Source organism: Heptranchias perlo, chromosome 12 (genome assembly GCF_035084215.1).
Source record: "Heptranchias perlo isolate sHepPer1 chromosome 12, sHepPer1.hap1, whole genome shotgun sequence".
Taxonomy (NCBI): domain Eukaryota; kingdom Metazoa; phylum Chordata; class Chondrichthyes; order Hexanchiformes; family Hexanchidae; genus Heptranchias; species Heptranchias perlo.
In genome coordinates this window covers 31,140,900-31,166,660 of record NC_090336.1, presented here as the reverse complement: position 1 = coordinate 31,166,660, position 25,761 = coordinate 31,140,900, and the positions used below count along the sequence as shown (strand labels likewise).

Genomic DNA, 25,761 nt, shown 5'->3' with positions numbered 1-25,761 from the left:
TATCATTTGCAACCACAGAGATATTACACAGGGTCTCAAAGTACAAACAAGTACAGACATCTTGGGATAATTTCTAACCAGAGGCAATGGGTACAGGGAGACACAACTTTTAATTACCTTTATTTTAAATATTTTAATTAAAGAGTATTAATTACATCATGAAGCATGAGTTCTATCATAGTTGTTGCTCGGTTATATGACTGCGATGCATTGACAAAATCTCTGGGGTTTATGTCCCTCCACCAGCATAAACCTATATTTAGGCCGGAATACCATAAACCTAGATGTTAGTTTGTGCTGCTGCTGGCTTACTTTTGCAAGAAAAACCATGTTTCACATCTGTATAGCATTCTGAGAGGGGGACACATGACACACAGATGCAATTCAAACATACAGTTCAACTTCAAAACATCCAGAATGTTGTGTCAATACGTACCCTAAGCAGGCTTGTTAAAGACTCAGTCTCAGTACGATTTTGTCCCATGCAAAGCAAAAAGTGCCACTGATAAACTGCCTGGCGCCAAGTTGTCATCATGAAGCAATATCATTGTTCCTTCCAAGCACTCCAGTGCCTAAAAGCCATGTGTTGCAAGCGATGTAACATTATTAGGTAGGTGCATAGATTCCACAAACACCACAAATGTCCAGCCTGTTGTTGCTGGGCCTTTAAGAACTTGAATTGGCTTAACAAAAAATTGAACATTGAGAAGACCAATTAAATAAAGGGGGAGAGGGTTTGGCTGTAAACCAGGACAGATAATCCTTATAAACATGCAGGAATGCAGTAAGCCTAAAGTGAATGCTGGCTGATTTGCTGCACGATTCATATTACACACAGTGCATATCCTAATCAGAAGATCCTTTCACCCAAACCATACAGCCCCTCCCTCAGTCTCAGTATTGAGAGAATTAAGGTATTGTTTTCTCTAGGCAAGTGACATGTGAGGCTTTTATTGTTGTGTTGCATTATGAAGTGAACACCAACAGGAAAAAAATACTTGTGCATTGTGTGCACATAGTCAAGGACTGTTTTTCAAATCTATTGGCAGACATTCAGAAAAGCAACCCACACCACCGCATAAGTTCAGAGACAAGAGTTGTCAATCAACATGTATACCTGACTCATTGCCCCAGTAAGGAAGTACAGTTTACAATGGGTTTGTCCAGGCAGCAAGCCTTTGAAGAGACATATTACACAACTACCAACTATTATCATCATTTAATCACTTCCGTACAGCAAGGAGTTACAAAATGATGTACACATCCAAATACTAACATTCGGGGTACTCTTTAGTCACTGGATAGAAGTCCATCTGGGATTTCGCCCAGAGAACTACAGTTACATTCTTTGTTATTTACAATAGGTGTTGAGGCATCTTCTGTACTCAGTGATGCAGATAAGAAGCCAGGCAGTTGAGGCACCTGTGCAGTTCAGCACCTCCTAAGTCATTCCTTGTATTCATATTGTCCTAAAGGCCTCTGTGGTGACTGGTGGCATGTTTTATACAAGGAATGGCATCTAGAAGTTCAGATAATTGGCAACATGCAGTCAACCATCAGAAAACTTACTCCCCAAAGCTTTCCAGAAGTAACATGTAAAATCAACAGAACAGAAGCCAATAACCCCAAGGACAGCAACAATTAAATGTTCCTGATCTCCAATGTCACATGACAAATGTCTGCCCTGCCCAATGATTGCTGTCACAATAAAATGGCCTTGACTTCCAATGCCACGGAAAAGATTGTCCCAACACTTGCTGAACTTACTCATCGTGGTAGAGATATAGCAAAATGACTGTACACAAAATGCATATAAAGAAAGATAAAATCTCTCAGTAGGAATATCCATGACTTTCCTCTGTGCACTAATTTTATACTTGTGTTTACTTTTTTAAAAACTATTACTAGCAAACAGAGGAAAATTTAGCCTTTAGGGGTAAGCTATATTCATATAAGCTATGGGGTATAAATAAGCTCCTTTATTCTGCATCATGATCTGACGTCAGAATGTCTCAAATCAGCATTCATGATCAATGATTTCCAATACATTCTGTGTGCACTCACCAGACAGTAATACATCATGAAATGAGGAAAAATGCTCATATTCTCATTGCTATAGTCTTCAATGGAAGATACTGAAATAATGCTCTTTACATTGTAGAAATGATCTAAAGTGTTTAACAAAGCATTATCTTAGGTCAGTATTTTAAAACTCAGTCAATATAATGACTGATGAGAGCACTCAGGCACAATGGAAATGATGGGTACTTTGAGGAAAATATTTTAACACTGGTGCCAGAACAATTGAAGCCATTATATGTTGTAATATACCATTGGGCTACAGCTACTTAACTGTATGCACGATAGGTAATACAATCACCCAAGTGTTGAAAGTACATTGCCAGGGGAAAAATTCCAATGTTGTTAGATCAAGGTATGCCAGCTTAATCATTCCATTGTTCTAAAAAAGAGTAAAATGTTAAAATACCTAATTATATTTTAATGCTGAAAATGGCCTCATAATTCATAAACAACTAAAGCATATGTGAATTGTGTAAGATGATCCTTGCTAGTGAAATAGAATTGGCTATTCCATAATTACACATAGCACAGTGTATCCATATCACAAATGTTTACAATGGCAATTTTCTTAAAGGGATGGAAAGTCCAAGGGAAGTACTATCCATTCAAAGTATCTCCCCATTATCTGTTACCAAAAAAAATATGCACTGCCTTTTAAAAAAAAATCTAATTTCTTGCCCCCTAATTTGGTTCTTCTACTGGACTAGTAATCCAGAGGCCTGGACTAATAATCCAGAGTCATGAGTTCAAATCCAGCCATGGCAGCTGGGGAATTTAAATTCAATTAATTAAATAAAAAATGTGGAATTAAAATACTAGTATCAGTAATGGTGGCCATGAAACTACCGGATTGTCGTAAAAACCCATCTGGTTCACTAATGTCCTTTAGGGAAGGAAACCTGCCGTCCTTACCCGGTCTGGCCTATATGTGACTCCAGACCCACAGCAATGTGGTTGATTCTTAATTGCCCTCTGAAATGGCCTAGCAAGCCACTCAGTTGTAAAATCTCGCTACGAAAAGTCATAATAAGCACTGTGGGAGAACCGTCACCACACGGACTGCAGCAGTTCAAGAAGGCGGCTCACCACCACCTTCTCAAGGGCAATTAAGGATGGGCAATAAATGCCGGCCTCGCCAGCGACGCCCACATCCCATGAACGAATAAAAAAAAGCCACTCTGTTGATATCAATGATCGAGAGGAACCACCTGTGTTCCAATTATGTAAACGCTATACTTTGCTGGTAACAAGCTTTCTCCAAGTCCAAATCTGATTGCAGGCTCGCCTCAGGTTGCAATCCCCCATTGCATGGAGCAACCGTCAATAGTAGCGATGGCAACAGAGCAGCTCTGGTGGGACGTAGATTCAAAGGGGGTGATTTTAAACCCCAAGAATGGGTGGGTTGGGGGCAGGTGGAAGATGAAAATTGTTGTTTTTTTGGGTCGCAACCGCAAAATTTTTGGATTTGGCATTCCCAGTGGGAAGCCTGTACTTTTCCGCGCCGACGTTAAACCCGGAAATAAAGCCGGGTTGTGGTCGCGACCCAAAAAACAACAGTTTTCAACTCTCACCCGCCCCCAACACACCCGTTCTTGGGGTTTAAAATCACCCTCAAAATGTCAGGTCTCTGTTGGGCAGAAAATTTGAAGTTTTCTATTTAAAGACAGCACATTTATAACTTCCTATTTTTTTTTCAAAAAGGAGCACATTGAATACAAAGTATTCCTTCTAAACTTTCGTTCTCTTTTCAATATTAACATTTTAGGTTGGAATCTACCGTAAGTGATATAATGTGGAGATGCCGGTGATGGACTGGGGTTGACAAATGTAAGGAATCTTACAACACCAGGTTATAGTCCAACAGTTTTATTTGAAAATCACAAGCTTTCGGAGGCTTTCTCCTTCGTCAGGTGAGTGCGGTAACCTTCATGGAATCCCACACACACCTGACGAGGGAGAAAGTCTCCGAAAGCTTGTGATTTTCAAATAAAACTGTTGGACTGTAACCTGGTGTTGTAAGATTCCTTACATTAGTGATATAAGCAGACAAACATTTAGGGGGTGATTTTAGGAGGCAATTGCGGGTGCGTTGGGGGTGGGGGGGCTCCGAAACTCATGGAAATCCCGTTGGGTTCGGAAGCCGGCTCCAACCCGCTGACTTCTGAGTTTCCCAGGGACCCACCTGTGTGCGCGCGGGCGACCCGAAAATGGAAGAGCTGCCGGCAATTAAAGCCGGCGGGATGACAGTTAAAGAGTCAAATGTACCTCACTGAGGTACTTAAGGCGCTTTACCTGTGACAGAGTAAGTAATTGTAATGATTTGTAACTTACTTGGACGGCTTGCCCACAGCTTCCGATTCAGCGTGAAGGGCTGGATCAGGGAACAAGAAACTAAATAAATTAAATAAAAAACCATAGACGGAAGTGAAAACACTAAATGAACCTACCTTTACACCCTGCTCCGATGTCCGATGTTTCCTGCTCCGATGGCCCCTCTTCACGCCCCCCTCGATGTCCCCCTCTTCACCTCCCCCTCTCCCCCCCGATCTTCCCCTCAACCCCCCCCTCCGCACCCCGGTTTTCCAGTCCAGTGCCGGATCTTCCACCCTCCCCCACCCCCCGATCTTCCAGTCCAGCGCCGGATGACGTCTCACTCCCTCTCTTTCTCCCCCCCCCCCCCGCCCAACCTTCCGCCCCCCCACCGTTGCAGCTCCTGATGCAGCCAGCATGTCAATCAGGCTGGCTGCCACGCGCGAAACCTGGAGAGGACGTTAATCATCAGCAGTCAACATGCGATCGCGTCGGAAATGGTAAGTTTTGTTCATGCGGGCTTGCCATGCGCACCTTCACCCACCCCCCCCCACATCGCTGCCAGCCCACTACCATTGTAAAATCGAGCCCTTAGTAGCTTCACTTAACATTCCTTTGTCTGCTGTTGCATGCAGATGTTAACGCTTCCATCTTAAATTGGATAACACCTCCGCTAAAATAGCAGACAAAGGAATGTCAATCAAACATGTTGAGCATTAGTCTGTTCACCAACAGTAATTTCTAGGTATTTGTGCTTTAAACACTGAGGATAATTGAGTTGCGTTACAATGTCAAAAGGAAGCTGCCGTGACATCACAAGCAAAGTGACAGTGAAATTGTGCACATTCTATTCCTGACAATGTTCTCAACATTTCATCCCTCCGCCAGTGCAATTTATTCCTTCTCAAACATTGGGGCAGAAATCGCGCTCCCGAAATAACAAAGAGCTCAACAGCGCTCTCCGTTGTTGGTGGCGAAATGGAGGAGCAAGTTCCAGCATTCGCACATGCGCAGTGAAACGCGGAAATCCGGAACTTGTTCCTAGTGGTTTATCGGCGATATGATAGCTTCGAATTAAAGGGACATCTCACACTGCAATCAGAGAAATCATTGAAAAAGTGAAACTTGCTTATCTGCCCAGCTGGAAAGTAACTATTTATGCCACCAAACAGGTACGCTTAAAAGTACAGGTCTAAACTATGTTTTAACAGTTTAGTAAGTCTTAATGACTGCCAAACAACTAAAAATTAACTTTAAAAATGTGGAGTCTCATTACTCCTTATTTTAATAGTTTTTGGTCATTAAAAAAAAGTTTTAAAAGTTAAAATATTTAATTTCTTTTACTTTTTCCTTCTGTCTCTTTTATTTAATTCAATTATTGTCTCTAATTGTTTTTACATGGGTTTAAAATGTTGTACCTTTCACTTCCTGGTTTAACGTTAGAAGCCTACAGAGACAGTGAACGCAGCTTTCAGAAATGCTGCAATCTGATTGGTCAAGGGGAGAGATCGATCCTCTCGCTTCTCCCAAGGTCCTAGCTTCGCTTGAACTGACGCTGGGCTCTTCTCCGCTTCCTATCAGAGGAAGTGGTCGACAAAAAGACCATGGTAAGTTAATGGGTTAGTATAAATCCATGGAGCGGCGAGGAGTGTTGGTTTGCCACTCCGAGCGATTTCTACCCCATTAACTCAAACACGAGCCAGCACTGGTCAATTTGAGACTTACAGAATGCCATCACGCTGGCTTTTTGGCAGTTTCCCTCTGAATGTTGATTCTGACAGTTAATTACCGCAAATTAATTTTTCATTTTGCTAAAAGTGGTGTTGGAATACATCAAATTTCTTTCGCAGATATCCAGGCCAGTGGCGTCTGGATTGCTGTCTGCTCCCAAGCTTCTGCCAATGTGTTTCTCTAACTGGCAACTAGGAGGTAGGAGAATTACTGATTTTCTCTTTTTATGAGAAATCCAGGTGAAGAGCCAAAGCCCTGTATTATATTCATCCAAACACTAGAGGGGGAACTAGGAGATTTCTGTTGGAACAAAGACAATGCGGTGATTGAATTAATTGTAATGACCAAGGTATCCCTTCGCAAGTAAATAATGTGTTTATAAAAAAAATATGTTTTGTTGACAAAGATAATTCAAAAGTACTAAGGAGAGGTTCATGAGTAATTTAAAAAGAATTAAGGATGAGTTAAGGAGGTACAAATATGATGAACTTCCATATGCAGGCTTTGCTCAGCTGTAGGCTGGTGTATTGCTGGAAAGAGTGTATCCTTTACATTTCTGTTTTCATCTGAATGCCAATACAGTTCTACTGGTAATGTGGCCTAGGGATTACTTCATATACCTCAATTTAATCACCTTAATTCAGTCCCTTTGAGATGGGAGAAATGGGTGGAATGCTTTGAATGTGTCATGGCAAGTTTTAATATCAGCAATTAAATGCAAAAGAAAGTTTTGCTTTTGCATAATGGGGGAGAAAATTTGCAAGGTACATTTGGCACACTGATACTGGAAATGATGCAGTATATAACAAGGCCAAGAAAGCCCCAACTGATCCTTTCACTCCCAAGCAAAATACAACATATGAATCAATCATATTCCAATAGGCTGTATATACAATAATGGATTTGTTGATGCCTTCTGCACATGCTAACATCAACAACTGACAAAATATAATTTCCCTGATGCAGATCATAAAATTAGGAGAGCATAGGAGAAACAAAAAAGGCCCAATGGAGCAATAGCTATCATAGTAGCATTGATAAAATAGAAAAAAAAGAGGAAGATAGTGATAGACAAAGGCTGCAGAGATGAGAAAATGATTCATTTGATTTGCCCTCCCAAGTGGTGACACCTCATCCCTTGACAACTGAGCCGAGATCAGGAACTCATCGTAGGGGAAGAATTGCTCTGATCACTGTTTGCAATGTGTGATGAAATCATAAATGTTGTCTTTTTGAATGAATTTACAATTTTGTTACACACAGGGACAAGAGCAATTCTTCACCTCCCATTGGAAATTTGGGGTACAATCTACGTGGCTTGCCACTCTGTGTTGCAACATAGCCTTTGTGTTATTTCTTTCGAATGTTTGTCTCTCTCTCTTTCCTTTCTTGCACTTCATTCTTCACATGCAAGTACAGTGCCTAAGGTTACAAAGTGTAAGTAAGTCACTTAGCATTTCAAGTTCGCGGGGACCCTTGTCTGACAATGTCACTAAACTGGAAGTTCTGCTCCAGCCAAGAGTAAAAAAACAATTATTTGCAATCTGACTTTTATTGTAGCCAACCAGATTCAAGATCTTGGCCCAAGGGTGCAATAATAAAATTATTACTGGATTCCTCGCATAGCTAACATGAAGAGGTCAAATAACAAGCACTAAATATGTTTTGATTAGATACGGACTTCCCTAATGCATCTCATATTGTTAGGAGTATACAATACATTCCACTCCATCTGTGCAATAAGATTTGAAAAACAGTTGAAAAATGCTGTCCCATTCCTGCCAAATCTGTCTTTTGGGAGAAATGTGATAAATTAAGAAGCTGCCACTTCTCCTGCAGAATATCCTAAATTTTTCAGTGAAAGCGAGATTCACACTGTAAAGCTACATTTCTCAGATCTTACTGTAATTGAGGTGATGCTTTCTGTCAATGAACAGCAAATGAAAGGTGATTCAATCCAAGCTTTAACAGCGTTACGTACAGAATAATGGACAGACAGTTACAAGGTAGCAACACAATCTTTAGATTTAGCTTTAGACACTGTCATGAATCACAAGAGAAAATGTAATGCCTCACTCACTTTATCTCAAGCCAAAGACTATTTCTGCCTTTAACTTCCTCTCATCTATTACTTATTGAACACAGATAAATCAATATAAGGAAAACTGATAGAAGTAAACTCCTATGATATGCAAGTGGTCTAGAAGTCCCAGTCTTGTTCAATGTGTAGTCAGCAATGGAACAGTCATTCCTGTCACAGGCAGTTCTGGTTAAATACAACCATTTGGTCTGTGCCTGTTACAATAAACAGGATCACCTTGTATGCAAAATTGAGAAATTTCTGCCTTTTAGAAGCTGGGAATTGCTAGTGGCTAAATGAGCATAACTACACAAGAAACCATGGAACAAGAAAGGAATATCAGCCAGATTTCCCACTCCTGATCGCTATCTAGCAAACCCTGCTGGAAAGCTGACATGCGAGAAGATCAGATCAGGACAGGATCGGGTTTGTCTGCGATAGCCCTGTGCTTGAATGGTGTACAAACACTTGCTGTCAAGATTGATGCATGATTAATGGCCAGTTGAGTGAGGTACTGGTGGGTGACTGGCACCCGTGGTACCATACCCCAGCAAGTTCGCTTTCAAGGAAGGAGAGGTGAGGGAAAAAGTGGCAAGAGAAAAAGACAATAAATCGAGAATTGACAATGATTTGACTACAACAAATAAAAGGGTAAATTTTGCAAGGCAAGGGTACAGGAGAGGGGATCAAAGAACTGGACACACAGGACATCATGCCCGATTTTCCAGTCATTAGCCAGGAGTGCCACAAATAGGTCAAAATAGGACCTCTGCTCCTGATTCTCCGATTCACACTCCTGTTGAATGAAACTCTGCACCTCACAAAATGTATCCTAGTGTAATAAGAAACAAATGGCTTTTACCAACATCCAGAACTCGGAACTGTAATGAGAGCTTTAGCCCAAATTCAGAGAGCTAGCAAATGGTGATTTAACGCCTTGTAATCATAGTCTCCTAATATTTATTTCGGGAACCTTTTTTCTATATAGCATAGCTGTGCCCAAGGGATATAAGGATACACGATGGGACCTGCAGCACACAGATAGAGCTGAGCTGATAATCCAGGAGGGATAGACTGACAGAGTTAACACAGGAGGTTAAAATAGGGCATCATTTGTCATATATGATATTTTGTTCTGGCTTTTTCTCTAAGATTTCACGTAAAGTTTTTTTCATAATTGTGGCTATGTCAGATTGATCAGGAGGATGCCGATGGCTTCTCCTCCAGATGTTTGTCATCTCTCACATAGCACACATGGTAGAAATCAGGCCACAGCATTCAACTAACTCCCTTTAGGACTATGGTCTATTATTTCACTTTCCATTCTTGAATGGGACTTCACAATACAATCATTATTTTTCATTAAAACAACAAAGCACATGTGAGGAAATATTTTCAGCATTTCCCTTAATTTTAATTTCCAGAATAGTGCCCCATTAGTTATTAACCAATGCGCCTTAAAGGTAGACTGTTCATTTTTTCTTCCCACCAAGTTTTCTCCTCTCTTCTCCTGAAAGCACTAGGATAATGCTCCATCACCACCAAATTCCCTCCGTTACTTCATCCAAGCGGCTATTCTCTTTGTGTGAACCAAGACAGTGAGTGACGGCAGGCTATTTTACTCATGTGGCATTATAGACAAAGCAGATACTAGCCCAGAAATTACTGTGGGTGATATTAGCAGATGAATGCTTAACACATTAGTATAACTTTCCTCTTAACATAGAACTTGCATTTACATGGTACCATTAATGTAGAAAACATCCAAAGGAGCTTCACAAAGGAGGAAAAATAAATAGAAATAGATAAAGGAATGGACACTTAGCCTCAGAAGGAAAGATTAAGGGGACTGACCAAAACCTTGGTCGAAAAGATGTGCTTTTGAAAAGGATTTTAAGTGCATAAAAAAGTGTAGAGGTGGAGGTCTTTAGGGAGGAAGTTCCACCAACAGAGGCAGCTCATCAGGTGAGCCAAGTGAGGCACTGCCTCCCCTGGAACCCTACACAGGATTCACGCCGGAAAGTTACAGGTATTTAAATTTAGATATATTTAAATTTATCGCCTGCCTGGTTTTCTTTCCCCGATTTCCCGCAGCAATGTGAGGTAGGACGTTCCACTGGAAAGTTACCAGCCCCACTATTAAATTCAAAATGAAATGCAATTTTAGCCATTGGGTGGTAACGGATCAGCTGCCCATTTTAAACCCTGCCGACCCACCTGATTTTCTTTTTCCTGACTAAAAGGCAATGTGAGGGAAGATATCCCATGGGAAAGTTCCCAGGATGGATTTATTGGTCACTGTACTTTAGACAACCCCAAGCAGAAACATTTTGCAAAACAGTCTGGTGATAGTCCAGATAGTTTTTAGTTTTAGTTGCCTATTTTTAAGTCCAAACCTGTGTGTAAAAGTCTACAAGAAAGCAACTTCTGAACACTGCAGTAAGCAAAAGATAATATACAGCTTATACAGTTGGTGGTGGGATTCCACAGGAAGAGCCTGGTGCCATGGTAACACCAGCTTGGTTAGGTATGTATTGTTGTACCTCATCTGTCAAAAAGGCCATCAGCCATCACTGTCCGCCAAATAGAGCCAAGGTGGCTAAAGGGAGAGGGGAATGCAGCAAAGGCTAGAGATGGAGAACCAAAGGGTATAGAAGAGGATGTTAGGCTGGAGGAGGTCACAGAGATATGATGAGGCAAGACCATGGAAGTATTTGAAGATGAGGACAAGGATTTTAAATTCACTGTATTAGGAGACAAGGAGGTAAAGTAAATAATCGAGGACCAGAATGATGTGCAAGCAGAGCTTAGTCCAGGACAGAATATAGGGAACTTTTGGATAAGTTGGGGTTTTATGGAGGGCAAAGGATGGGAGGCCAGCAAGGAGGACATTGGTAAAATCAAGCCTAAAGATGACTGAAGTGTAAATTAGGGTTATAGGGCTGGTTGTGGGGTTAAGGTAGAACTGAGTGTCACAGCATGCATATGAAAACTTGCTCCATGCCTGCAAATAATGTAGATTATTGTAGAGTTGATGCCTCGGCTAAAACTGCAATCAAAGGAATGTATTGAGCATTTTTCCATTAATATTGCCGCACAGTAACTTCTAGATCACTCTCCTCATCCAATATCCACAACAACAACAACTTGCATTTATATAACGCCTTTAACATAGTAAAATGTCCCAAGCTGTTTCACAGGAGCAATTATCAAAGAAAATTTGACATCGAGCCACATAAGGAGATATTTGGACAGGTGACCAAAAGCTTAGTCAAAGAGGTAGGTTTTAAGGAGCATCTTAAAGGAGGAGAGAGAGGTAGAGAGGCAGAAAGGTTTAGGGAGGGAATTCCAGTCCTTAGGGCCTAATCAGCTGAAGGCACGGCCGCTAATGGTGGAGCGGTGAAAATCGGAGCTGCGCAAGAGGCAAGAATTAGAGGAGCACAGAGATCTCGGAGGGTTGTAGGGCTGGAGGAGGTTACAGAGATAGGGAGGGGCAAGGCCATTGAGGCATTTGAAAACAAGGATGGGAAAATCAAAACCAGCCAATGCCACTGGCTTGTAATTAGGGAATTACTTTTTCCCCCCACTTCCCTCACCTAAGAGCACTGATGTCAATTGTAGGGCCCCTATCGTCACTCCAGCTGAGGCCAGCCAACAAAGCATTGATCAAGGATTGAACCTGGAACCTTTCTGGCATGAATGGCTTAGTACCATCCTAGGCAGTGCATTTGCCAACCCAACCAATGGAAAACCCAGGAAAATGTGTTTTTAATCTCAACACATTATTTCAATTACCAGGATATTGTCCCAGTAGCTAATAGCAGTTGGATCTTAAATGTAAATCTCTTCCTTTTTAAGGCTATTAGCATTGTTAATCTAATATTTATCTCTCATATTCATCAACTCAAACTAAGATTTAGCTGGGAACACAATCCCTCTCAGGCAGAGTTACCCTATCCTGAATGTTGAAGTGGTTTGTTTTTGCAAACGGCTGCAATCAGGCAGCATTTATATTAATGTCGCTCAGGCTGCTCCCTCACACAGAGCAAAATGAAAAACAGACACAAGCAAAGCTCAGCCTTCAACTGCAAATAAGACTAAATTCAAATCTGAGACACAATATTGCATAATCTTATCAGGAGATATTAACACAGATTAAATGGGATATTGAAGGACCTTAAGCTTTCATTGCAGATACAATACATATGTTAAGCTTTATAATCCTGGTATCGAGTTGGGTACTGTTTGCATCTGCAGAGATCAGAGGTTTTGTTAAATGGATGGGAAACTAGTCGCAAAGCCCTCTCAGAGACAGGTAAAGGACAGCAAGCAGAACGAAAATCAATTTTTACTCTTTATCAATTTAAGTTCTTGATTTTGTTATGGTTGGAGAATGGTGAACTGTAGTATCAATAAAGGGCCAACAAGCCAATAGCCAACTTTAAAAAGGAATTCTTCCAATTTCCTTTCTATATATTTAATTCTCTATCTAAACCTTAAAACTGTGGAATTCCTCACCTACTCTTCCTCCTACAGCCTACTGGCCTTTAAAAACTGTTTAGGTTTCTCAAACAATAAAAAGTATAATGATATAGAAGCTCTCAGGTTCTCAGTAGTACAGTTTTTGGGAACTTTATGAAGTGTGCATCAAGAGATCATATTACAGAGTGGGTGCTTGATGTGGTTTCTCATGTTGCTGTCACCATGGCAGGTTATTGTTGTGTATCATGCTATTAGAGTATTTTGGGATGTGCAATCTCCTCTGTAGTTTCCCCGGATCATGGTGAAGCACAAATCTCTGTCAGTGGCAGATGCTAAATGCAGGAGGAGAGACAAGGTACTGAGTGTAGTTGGTGAGTAGGGGGGATATTGCGAGCAGATGCTAAACAGAGGGCAGAGGATATTCTGGGGGTAGATGACAATTGGGGGAATGAAGGGTGCATAGAGCAGATGTATTTTTTTATTCGTTCATGGGATGTGGGCGTCGCTGGTGAGGCCGGCATTTATTGCCCATCCCTAATTGCCCTCGAGAAGGTGGTGGTGAGCCGCCTTCTTGAACCGCTGCAGTCCGTGTGGTGACGGTTCTCCCACAGTGCTGTTAGGAAGGGAGTTCCAGGATTTTGACCCAACGACGATGAAGGAATGGCGATATATTTCCAAGTCGGGATGGTGTGTGACTTGGAGGGGAACGTGCAGGTGGTGTTATTCCCATGTGCCTGCTGCTCTTGTCCTTCTAGGTGGTAGAGGTCGTGGGTTTGGGAGGTGCTGTTGAAGAAGCCTTGGCGAGTTGCTGCAGTGCATCCTGTGGATGGTACACACTGCAGCCACAGTGCGTCGGTGGTGAAGGGAGTGAATGTTTAGGGTGGTGGATGGGGTGCCAATCAAGTGGGCTGCTTTATCTTGGATGGTGTCGAGCTTCTTGAGTGTTGTTGGAGCTGCACTCATCAAAGCAAGTGGAGAGTATTCCATCAAACTCCTGACTTGTGCCTGTAGATGGTGGAAATGCTTTGCGGAGTCAGGAGGTGAGTCACTCGCCGCAGAATTCCCAGCCTCTGACCTGCTCTCGTAGCCACAGTATTTATATGTCTGGTCCAGTTAAGTTTCTGGTCAATGGTGACCCCCAGATGTTGAGTGGTGGGAAGAGGGTGTGCTGGTGACAAGTGCTGAGTAGAAGGCAGAGGATGTACTGGAGGCCAGATTGGCACTGTATTGGAATGCAAAGGATAGTTGGGTATAGGGAGCACAATCTCAAAACTTTCTAACAACACAAAAGTAAGCAGGTTTGGCAAACAGAAAGAAGGACTGTAGAAGACTTCAGGAAGACATAGACAGGCTATCAGAATAGGAAAATAGGTGGATGATTTAATTTAATGTGAATAAATGTGTGGTAATACATTTTGGAAGGAAAAACAAAAAATAAAATGGATTCAATTGAAAGATGTTAAAGGGTGTGGATGCCAAGAGAGACCCTGGGGTTCAAACACACAATTCCATGAAAGTGTAAGTGTACATAGACAAAGCTATAAAAAGGGCCAACATCATTTTGGTCTTAGAAATAGGGACATGGAGTACCAGAGTAAAATAGTTTGATAAATTTGTACACAACACTGGGATAGAAATCACTCGGAGCACGAACCAGCACTGCTCACCACTCCATAGATTTATACTAACCCACAAACTTTCTGCAGTCTTTTCGCGGCCGCTTCCTCGAATAGGAGGCAAAGAAGAGCCCAACGTCAGTTTAAGCGAAGCTGGGACCCTGGAAGAAGCGAAAGGATCGATCGCTCCCTTCGAACAATCAGATCACAGCATTTTAGACAAGCTGCGTTCACTGACTCTGCAGGCTTGGAATGTTAAACCAGAAAGTGAAAGGTACAACATTTTAAATCAATGTAAAAACAGTTATAGACAGCAAAAAAAGAGAGGGTAAGAAATAATTGAATTAAACAAAAGAGACAGAAGGGAAAAGTGAAAAAAAATTTTAAAAAATTTCTAATGACCAAAAACTATTAAAATAAGGAGTAATGTGACTCCACGTTATTAAAAGTTAATTTTTAGTTGTTTGACAGTCACTAAGACTTAAAACTTAGTTTAGACCTGTATTTTTAAGTGTACCTGTTTGGTGGCACAATTAATTACTTTCCACCTGGGCAGATAAGCAAGTTTGTACTTTTTCAATAGTTTCTTTGATTGCTGCATGCGATGTCCCTTTAATTCGAAGCTGTCATATCGCCAGCAAACCACTAGGAGCAAGTTCTGGATTTCCGTGTTTCACTGCACATGTGCAAACGCCGTAACTTGCTCCTTCATTTCGCCACTGACAACGGATAGCGCTGTTGAGCTCTCCATTATTTCGGGAGCGATTTCTGCCCCATTGGTTTGGCCATAGCAAGAGTTCTGTGAACAGTTTTGGTTAGCCTATTATAAAAAAAACATGAAAGCTATAGAGATTATACAGTGTAGATTCCCCAGAATAATGCGAGGGATGGGAAATTATAGTCACTGGGAGAGATCTGAGATGCTAGGAAGATTTCCACTGGGGCAGAGAAGGCCTACAGGAGATTTAAAGATGTTTTTGACATTATTAAGGGTTTTGATACAGTGATTAAGGAAAAAATATTTCCCTCTTTTTGAGGAAGTTTAGTGATGAAGGATCATCAATTTAAAAATTCTCACTAAGAAAGTGAGCAGAGAGATTAGGAGGAATTTCTTTATATAGTGGGTTACTGGACCATGAAATGCTTTGCCACAGGCATCTTGCACCTTTTAAGGGAAAATTGGATAAATATTTGAAGCAGAGGAAGTTACTAGACTATGTGGAGAAAGCAAGACAGTGGCAGTAGTTTTGGATTGCTCGAGCTAAAAGCCTGCACAGACATGATGGGCTGAACGGCCTTTTTCTGTGCTGTGGTTCTTTCGTGACTATCTTCTGATTTTGTGATGAGGATGTGTTGAGAACAATAGATGCCCCAGAATGATTCTAGGTTAGGGAATGCAAAGAAAGCACATGACATCATCATGAAAAATCATTCTGCTCTTCTTTAAAAAAAATAAACGCTTCAAAGTAAATGCTGTCAAATCCCTCAGTCTAACTCACAATGATGTCATCTCCCAAACATCTACACCTGTGAATTAAACCTTTTTGAAAATCCTTTTGTATCTTGTCAAAATATATGGATTCACACAACTAAAGCAATTCCTGAAACTGTTCCGCTGAACATTGGTTAAAGGTCTTTGATAAAAGAGATGTGAGCACTGGGATAATTTTTCATCACTTTTTTCTTTGAATAAATTCCAGGGCCTTGAAATTACACTGTGAGTTATTAGTGACTGAACACTTATCACATCCATGAGAAATTCCTGTGTCTGATAATTGAGTAGAGTGTTAACCCATTTAAAATAAACAATTAAAAAAGCACATAAAGGAATTTTATGTAAATACATTAAAAATTCATGGGTTACTATCTAAGTGTAACCTCAAGGCGTAAAACTTAGTTCACGACCCTTATATGCAAGAGTGCTATATTTCACAAGCCTAACCCTAACCCTAACTCCACACATAGAAATAAAAAACACACAAATGCCGACCATCTAAAATAATGGAAAATATTGGAAATATGTGGTAGGTCAGTTAAGATTTGAAAGAGAAAGACAGGTTAATAATGTTTTGGATTCCAGTGAATGATCCTGCCCACCTGCAGTACAGTTCCAGCATTTTCCATTTTCTTCTCTGTAACGTGTTTGATTTCATGTAAAATAACTTCCTTATATAAGCCTAAACAGTTTGAAGTTCAGTGCTGCGAGATTGACTGTGGGAAACCAAAAGTTAATTCCACTGAAACTTGCCAAACAATCAATCAATCATGAGGCTATAGCTTGGACTACATTTAGCTCGAGCTTCACCCCACCCCACCCCTCCCCATCACACAAAAGATACTCACCTGTTGAGCTAATCTATGATTAGAACATTGTACTCAGTCCATGTAATGAGGTATAGCCTAATACAAAAGCTGTTACAAGGCACCACCACATCAAAAGCATCAGGTGATGTCACTAACCACAAGAACGGAACTCAAGCAGTTTATCAACATCAGCTAAACTCTGCACTGTGTTACAGCTTAAGATCCGCTTCAGCCTCTGTTATTTTTTACACCAGTTTTTCTTGAGTTTTTGATGATGATCCCTCTTTATTAGGCACCTTCTCCCTTTCCCAGTGTTGGGTTTCCCTGTACAACTTGTATCCAGATCTCCACCAATTGCTCTAAAGTGCGTGTGTGGGGTTTGAAACCACAACCTTCACAGATGTTCAAAAAAAGGGAGAGGGATAAACTCGGCAATTACAGGCCAGTCAGCCTAATGTCAGTGGTGGGGAAACTTTTAGAGACAATAATCTGGGACAAAATTAATTGGCACTTGGAAAAGTATGGGTTAATAAATGAAAGTCAGCACGGATTTGTTAAAGGAAAATCATGTTTGACTAACTTGATTGAGTTCTTTGATGAAGTAATGGAGGAGGTTGATAAGGGTAGTGTAGTTGATGTTGTGTATATGGATTTTCAAAAAGCATTTGATAAAGTACCACATAATAAGCTTGCAAACAAAATTAAAGCCCATGGGATTAAAGGGACAGTGGCAGCATGGATACAAAATTGGCTAAGGGACAGAAAGGGACAGAAATTGGCTAAGGGACAAAATTGGCTAAGCAGAGAGTAGTGGTGAATGGTTGTTTTTCAGACTGGAGGGAAGTATATAGTGGTGTTCCCTAGGGGTCGGTGTTGGGACCACTGTCCTTTTTGATATATATTAATGGACTTGGGTATACAGGGTATCATTTCAAAACTTGCAGATGACATGAAACTCAGGAATGTAGTAAACAATGTGAAGGATAGTAACAGACTTCAGGAGGACATAGACAGTCTGGTGAAATGGGCAGACCTGTGGCAAATTAAATTTATCACAGAGAAGTGTGAAGTGATACATTTTGGTAGGAAGAATGAGGAGAGGTAATATAAACTAAATGGTACAATTTTAAAGGGAGTGCAGGAACAGAGACAGGTGGCAGGTCAAGTTGAGAAGACGGTTAAAAAAGCATTTGGGATCCTGGGCTTCATTAAGAGGCATAGAGTACAAAGCAAGGAAGTTATGCTAAACCTTTATAAAACACTGGTGGGGCCTCAATTCTGGGCACCACACTTTAGGAAGGATGTCGAGGCCTTAGAGAGGGTGCAGAAGAGATTTACTAGAATAATACCAGGTATAAGGGACTTCAGTTATGTGGAGAGAATGGAGAAGCTGGGGTTGTTCTCTTTAGAGCAGAGAAGGTTAAGAGGAAATTTGATAGAGGTGTTCAAGATCATGAATGGTTTTGACAGAGTAAATAAGGAGAAACTGTTTCCAATGGCAGAAGGGTTGGTAACCAGAGCACATAGGAACATAAGTAGGCCTTTTAGCCCCTCGAGGCTGTTCCGCCATTCAATGAGATCATGGCTGATCTGTGACCTAACTCTATATACCCACCTTAGACCCATATCCCTTAATACCTTTGGTTAACAAAAAACTATTAATCTCAGATTTAAAATGAACAATTGAGTTAGCATCCACTGTCGTTCACGGAAGAGAGTTCCAAACTTCCACCGCCCTTTGCAGGATTTAAGGTGATTGGCAAAAGAATCAGAGGCGAGAGGAGGAAACATTTTTTTACACAGCATGTTGTTATGATCTGGAATGCACTGCCTGAAAGGGTGGTGGAAGCAGATTCAATAATTACTTTCAAAAGAAAATCAGCTGAGCCAAAAGCAACATAGATCCTTGAGAACAGCAAGAGAGAGAGAACTTGTGAAAAGTCAAAGTGGGAAAGAGTCTTAAAAGCCACAGAGAGTGAGCCCTGAGAGCAACCAGAAAAGGATAGAAAAAAAGAGACCCATGTGAACAGAGAGAGAAAGGGAGAGAAAGAGGGTACTCTAGAGAGAAAGAGCCCAGAGCAGACAAACAGAAAGGAAGAGTAGATAGAAAGTGTGCTCGGAGACAAACTAGAGAGTCCCAAGAGCAGCAAGAGTGACCGATAACCATGTGCACAGAGAGAGATAGAGAACAAGCCAGAGAAAGCGGGAGAGGGAACCATGAGAAAGCCGAGTTGGAGAAGCTAGTGAGCAGCTTAACATGATGCTAACAACCAGACCAATTCACCACTGTGCCGGACAGACAGTACTTAAAATCAGTAACTATTACGGGGTTACTAGTCTAGGCCTGGAACTGGGGTATTATATAGAGGGTTTACTGAACTGCATATAACTTTTTAAAGTGTCTGGATATATTATATGCTATGAAGGAACACTGTAGTATGTGGAGAATTTTACTATAATGTGTTAAAAAGTGATCCAGACCTGCTCAAGGACCATCTGAGAATTCCAACATCATGGTTCTTTTCGACTCCCTTATGAAAGGGGCCAATTGGGAAGAAGTTGAAAGATATTCTTAACCAGTGACGCCAGCTGTGGAATGAGCAGCTTTCCAGCAGTGCTTTTCCTGCCACTCCCCCCCCCACCCCCCCTACCCCCCCTTTCTCTGGCATCCGCCAAAGATGGATCCATAGGTGATGCAGGCAACCACCCAATCAATGCTAATTGTGAGACTATGGATGCTCCAGTGGGGTCAGTAACAGGGGTCACCGGTACCAATATCACCACACTTATGCCGACAGAGTGGTGCTGAGGTCTTTGAGCCCTTTTGGTTAGAAAACTTACCACTGTATGGTTCTTGACCTGTAGATATTTACTAATATTAGTAGTGCAGGGCAGACAATAATGTGATCCAAAGTACAGTGACGATTCCACATTACTGAACTATTGTAATACTGTATTGCTTCATTGGACTACAGTGATACCATATCACATGATTGGACTACAGTGATATCGCACCACATGACTGAACTACAGTGATATCGCACCATATGACTGAACTACAGTGATATCGCACCATATGACTGAACTACAGTGATATCGCACCACATGACTGAACTACAGTGATATCGCACCACATGACTGAACTACAGTGATATCGCACCACATGACTGAACTACAGTGATATCGCACCACATGACTGAACTACAGTGATATCGCACCACATGACTGAACTACAGTGATATCGCACCATATGACTGAACTACAGTGATATCGCACCACATGACTGAACTACAGTGATATTGCACCATATGACTGAACTACAGTGATATCGCACCACATGACTGAACTACAGTGATATTGCACCACATGACTGAACTACACTGCTATCATACTACATGACTGAACTACACTGCTATCATACCACATGACTGAACTACAGCGATATCGCACCACATGACTGTACTACACTGCTATCATACCACATGACTGAACTACAGCGATATCGCACCACATGACTGAACTACAGCGATATCGCATGACTGAACTGCAGCGATATTGCACCACATGACTGTACTACACTGCTATCATACCGCATGACTGTACTACATTGCTTTTATACCACGTGACTGAACTACAGTGATATTGCACAACATGACAATCATTGTGATACTATACCAAATGACTGGATTACTGTAATACTGTACCATTCAACTACTGTGAAGCATTACCATATGACTGAACTACAGTGACACTATATAGCATAAATGAACTACAGCAATGTACCACATGACTAACATTATACCAATTGACCTAAACATAGTAGTCTGTACTATCTAACCTAAACCGCAATCACATTCTTGAGTTTTATTCTAGTATAGGTTACAAGGAAATGGACTGTGCTGTAAGTATAATAGATCTGCATGCTCTACTGGGTCTAAACTGTTAAATATTTTTCCACATCCTTTTCTTCCCTCATTGTTTACAGACGTCTTTCCTTTCCTGGACTACCTCACCTTCTTGAGCAATTATGTGCCCACTGACTTCTAACTGACTCCCCTATATGCACCTAAAATCATCTAACAATATCAAAATTCATCACTACTCCTACAACGTAAGATTTTTATGCAGAACAGTCAAGATGGCTTTGTCACAGACATTTTTCCCCTTTCCCTGAACTCCAACCTTCCTCGCTGGCACAGGCACAAGGATTGGACGACAATATATCAAAGGAAATAGGATGGAGTTAGAAATCCAAAGGATGAAAGGAAATCAGCCCTTGCTTTTTCTTTTCCTTAATTCAAGCACAACTGAATGAAACAAGGAGTAACATGTTCAGAGGGAGCTCTAAAGATGCAAGTGGTTAAGTTCTCCGTGAAGTTGTATATTTTAGACGTAAGTGACAAGAGTGAGAATACTTGCATATTGATGATTGCGCTATGACAGCTCCTCAGAATCAACAATGCACACTTTGTTAGGCTGTGAATGCCATTTGTTTTCCGAACCTGCGGGAGACTTTCAGTTTTGCCTTTGATCAGTAAGTCGGTGTCTCTGAGGACCACTTGAGCCTCGCTGCCTTTATTTATCTCTATGACATTAATAATGCAATTGAGACTGAGGCACGTGAAGTCAGATCATCAATTTCACCCACACTGGTGGAAGACGAACATGGAAATTATGCAACTAGATAGGAATACATTTCCTGAATGAGTTATACATTTACATCTTTGTTTAAGGGCTAGAGGGGGAGCTTTCTTCTGTAAATCTCAGATTTTTAAACTTTGTTCTGTGTTTCTTTTCTCCTCATGAATGTTAGGGATGATTGTGCTGTGAAATGGAATGCTTTCTGTTTTTGAGCATCTAGGGTCAGCACAAGCACTCCCAAGTGAAAAAATTCCTTCTACACAGCCCAATGACATGCCCTCGCCCCAATCGCAGAAAAACACCCATCTCAAAACCGTGGAGCTCCTTACTTCCCTCCATCTTCCCTTCCTCCTACAATCTACAGGTTTTTAAAACTCAAGCTTGGCATCATCTAACCACCGCTCCTTGGTTCAACTCGCCTTTTCCCCCAATGTTCAAATTCGGCAATGACCCGGATTATAGGCCCTATGTTTGGAGTTCTCAATGCGAAACAAAATAACACCATGAAGCAAAATAGAATGGCACTCACCCGTTCCCATTGCACAGAGTGACTTGAAATACAGAGCTTGCCAAAAATATATCAGGTCCAGTAAAACCTTTACATCTTTCATACTAATAATGTATAGGAATTTTATGAATTCAAATAAAAGTTAACATTTATGATTAAAAGCATCAATACTGAGCCATTTCTTTGTTCAGTTCCATACATAAAATCTAATTGGCACCAACTTACATACATCAAAGCCACGCTGACACAAAATGTCTTGTGCTGAGTATGTTTATGGAAGTTCAGGATCTTCTCTTTCTCTCCCCCACCCTCTAGAATGTTATTTGAATTAAACTAAATTAAAGGAGACGAGGTTATTCTTGAAGCAGTCATCCTGTTTTCAGATGCCTTGACGAAAATAAAATAATATTTAGTAGAATTTAAATAGGAAATTTCAATTATTTACACTGGGGCTTGTTACTCAGGCTGGGATATATCAAGAGGCAATATCCCTTTGACATGTATGCTCAACTGATAGTGGTGTCGCAAGATGCCTCGCCTCTCCACAAATCAAAGCTTTAATAATATAAAATTTAACAAGGCTTACCACAATAAATCAATCCTTAAAAAATGATTCTGTTTCAAAGATATTGCTGTCAAAAGTCAGCCAAACTGATTAGATTCAATGCAGAAAAGATCTTTGACAATCGTAAAAAAGTCAGTTTTGCAGATTATTTTTAAAGCTGTTAATGGAGTGCTGTTCCCTTGTTGGTGTTGTTCTTAGTAGAATTGCTAATACTGCAATCCTTAGAACAACAGTCTGTCAATTAAAAACAAGGCGAGGGCCAGAACTCTTGCTGCCCACTGGGTGCCACTTACCTGCACCCTCACCCACCTCACAGGCCACATACAGAGACAGACATGTTAGGTTCACCATCGGGGAAAAGTTCCCGATTGTTATTTTTAGGGAAATCATGAATGTATTCTTTTAGAATTCATTTACAATTTCACTAGAAATAGCAAATATGGGAAATCTTCTTGCAAAGTTTACAGTGACCAGAGGAATTCTTACCTCATACTGTTTGCCACATTTGCTGATATGGAAAGGGGAGCAAGGATACTAGCTAGGTTGAAAAGTACAATTAGAACAACATTACATTTGCAACAAATAGAATTTGGAGTGGGAGTGGGGGGATTCTTGAGCTACCCTCATCGCTCAGTTGATAGGAGCACTACTCTGGGAGTAGCTAAACCATCCAGTAAGGAAGGTCCATGGTTCGATTTCCCCAGTCTGTGCTGAGTTAGCTGACCTCTAGCAAGTCAACAGGAGGACGCTCCAATTGGCCTCAGCTCCCCAGGTAGGGGAATGACCCCTGCTGGAAAGTGTGAATGGCAGTGAGGACAGGTGTAGCTTTAGCTTTGATGCCAGGACAGTCATGGGCAGGAGGAAAGAAATTTGGAGAAGAAGGACAAGGTTTTTTTTAAATGTAATGTAACAGATTTTAAGAAGTCCTTCCTTAAAGTAAAATACATTCCAGAGTGATGAGGATACAATGCATCATTTTTTAAAAATCAATCCTTTATCATCTGGACAGTAAAAGAGAATAATTATGTGATCTAAGGGTAAATTCAGTAAAGCTTGTTTATAGCACTATCCCCGACACATGCTCCCATCCAGCAAAGCTGTGCTCCAGAAGAGGGTCTGAGGATCAGGCTGTAACATTCCAGCCCTGTCGCCACTTGCATTCCTGTCTAGCAAGGCTGTGCTCTAGGAGTGGGTCGGAGGAGCAAGGCTGCACTGTTCTAGCCGTATCTCTGACTCTTACTCCCATCTAGTAAGGCTGAATATGCCCTGTAATTTCCAGGTTTAAGTCCCTATTGATAGTCTGGTTTCATTTACATCTATTCAAACTTCATACTGTTGTTATATTCAGCTTCTATTTGAAAATTTCTCCTCACAAATATGTTGTTGACTGGCACAGAAAACAATTATTTGTTAGAATTGGTGTACAGTATAACAATACCAAATAAATATCAGTTAGAATAAAATGTCAGGAGGGTCGGCTGACAGGGACGTCACTGGGATATAGTTTCTTGAATCCTGCAGGATGGCTCAGAAAAGATTCAGGCTGCTGTTTAATGCGTTTTGTGGTAAAGCCCAGTCTTAACTGCTAGGTTTGTGATATCTGGAACAGTTTGCTCCCAGCAGCAATGTCATCTATAATGTGACCAAGCTGGGAAGGTGTGACAATGATAAAACTGCAATAATGCCCAAAAAAACCTGCTGCTGACAGTGGGCCTTTGAATCACAATTATAGCAATGTTGGGGCAGTGTATTGGCAGCTCTGCTCTACATCCAATTGATGGAACAAAGTGTAGAGGAAGCTTTTCATTTCACTTAGTCAAAGCAATGTCTCACTTGGGAATGCTCAATTGCATGAAGGGATTTTACACTGCATTTAATCTGTGCCATGCCTACAAGTACATAATGGAGTAGCATAGATGGAGTCTTGTCCTGCATCTGGTTGATGCTATAATCAACCTGGGAGTACTTGATGCAGTAGAGTAAAGAGCTCTTTCCTCCATCTAACCGTGCAATAACTGATAACCTTGGAATGCTCAATACTGACATGGCTCGAAAAATGTTCCATTCCCCAACAGTGAAATCCTTCCCATAATGAGCATAAACTCTCCCAAAATATAACTGAAATAAAAAATTATAATTATGCTAATCAGTGCGACCCACAATGAACAATGTCCTCAATTTAATCCTTTTCTAGTTAGGATACACTGAAATGTGCAGAATGCAATTCACCAAAAGTATTTTGGGTAACCTCAAAACTCTTGTATCATTTTTAAATGAAGACTTTGTTCATTAATTGCTCGGCAATGTCAACTTGGTGTGATTCTAAACTGCAACCTTGCTACCTGCTATTTAGACCCAAGGTTTGGAGAATTTATAATCACCAATTCATCTCCCATAGCACTGCTCTTGGCTAAAAGTTTTTTAAAAATGTTTCTTTTCCCCTGTCTCTGTGGTTGTCTGTCACACACACTAATTCGGTCACCCTCACTCTGTTTTTGTCTTCCACTTTTTCTGTCACCTTCTTTTTCTCTATCTCAGTATGGCTCACATACACTTTCCCCCATTCTCATCTCTGAAGACGTTGGCTAATTTTCCACTCCTCAGCGCAGAAATGCGAAGGCTAACTTTAGTGCCCTTTAATAAAATAAATGGAAAAGGCAGAGGGAAAAAAAACCATGCTGTAATAGAGTGAAGTTGTTCTTATTTCTGGGAGTTGCTAATCTATGTCAAAATTATCTGCCCTTTTTGCACTTTCTGATCGACATCAATCTATACATTTTTTGTGCAGTTTCATCTCTCACTAACATTGTCTGGGGCAGAATAACAGGTCCAAACATCCCCATGGATCTGAATACCACTATCTTTTTGACCACGACAGGTGGTCTCTCTCAGCTTGGTTAAATAGAGATAGGCTGTGGAGCTGTGGAAGCCAGGACCATTGTCATAGCAACAACAACAACAACTTACATTTATATAGTGCCTTTAACACAGTGAAACATCCCAAGGCGCTTCACAGGAGGAATTATCAAACAAAATTTGACACTCCATGATGAGAAAGTGTAGGGAGTGATAAAGAGAGCAACGAGCAGTCACATCTAGCACTGGAGGGTGGGGAGGAACTTAATCATGATTACGTGCATGCTTTTGATCAACGACGCAATGTGTTTTTCAAATTGACATTAGGGGATAAGAACATAAGAACATAAGAAATAGGAGCAGGAGTAGGCCAATCGGCCCCTCGAGCCTGCTCCGCCATTCAATAAGATCATGGCTGATCTGATCCTAACCTCAAATCTAAATTCATGTCCAATTTCCTGCCCGCTCCCCGTAAACCCTAATTCCCTTTACTTCTAGGAAACTGTCTATTTCTGTTTTACATTTATTTAATGATGTAGCTTCCACAGCTTCCTGGGGCAGCAAATTCCACAGACCTACTACCCTC

General features: G+C 41.0%; 1 protein-coding gene across 11 annotated transcripts in view; it reads right to left on the bottom strand.

Annotated features, from left to right (window-relative positions):
• sox6 (SRY-box transcription factor 6) overlaps nt 1-25,761 on the bottom strand; it is a 519,057-nt gene that overhangs the window by 283,643 nt on the left and 209,653 nt on the right. The window contains exon 1 of one of the 11 annotated variants that reach the window (XM_067993902.1): nt 437-562. The exons of the other annotated variants lie outside the window; for them this stretch is intronic. Coding sequence (XP_067850003.1) covers nt 437-535 — 99 coding nt within the window. The 5' untranslated portion in view covers nt 536-562. Of the gene's footprint in view, nt 1-436; nt 563-25,761 lie in introns of those variants that run through there. 11 annotated transcript variants of the gene reach the window in all.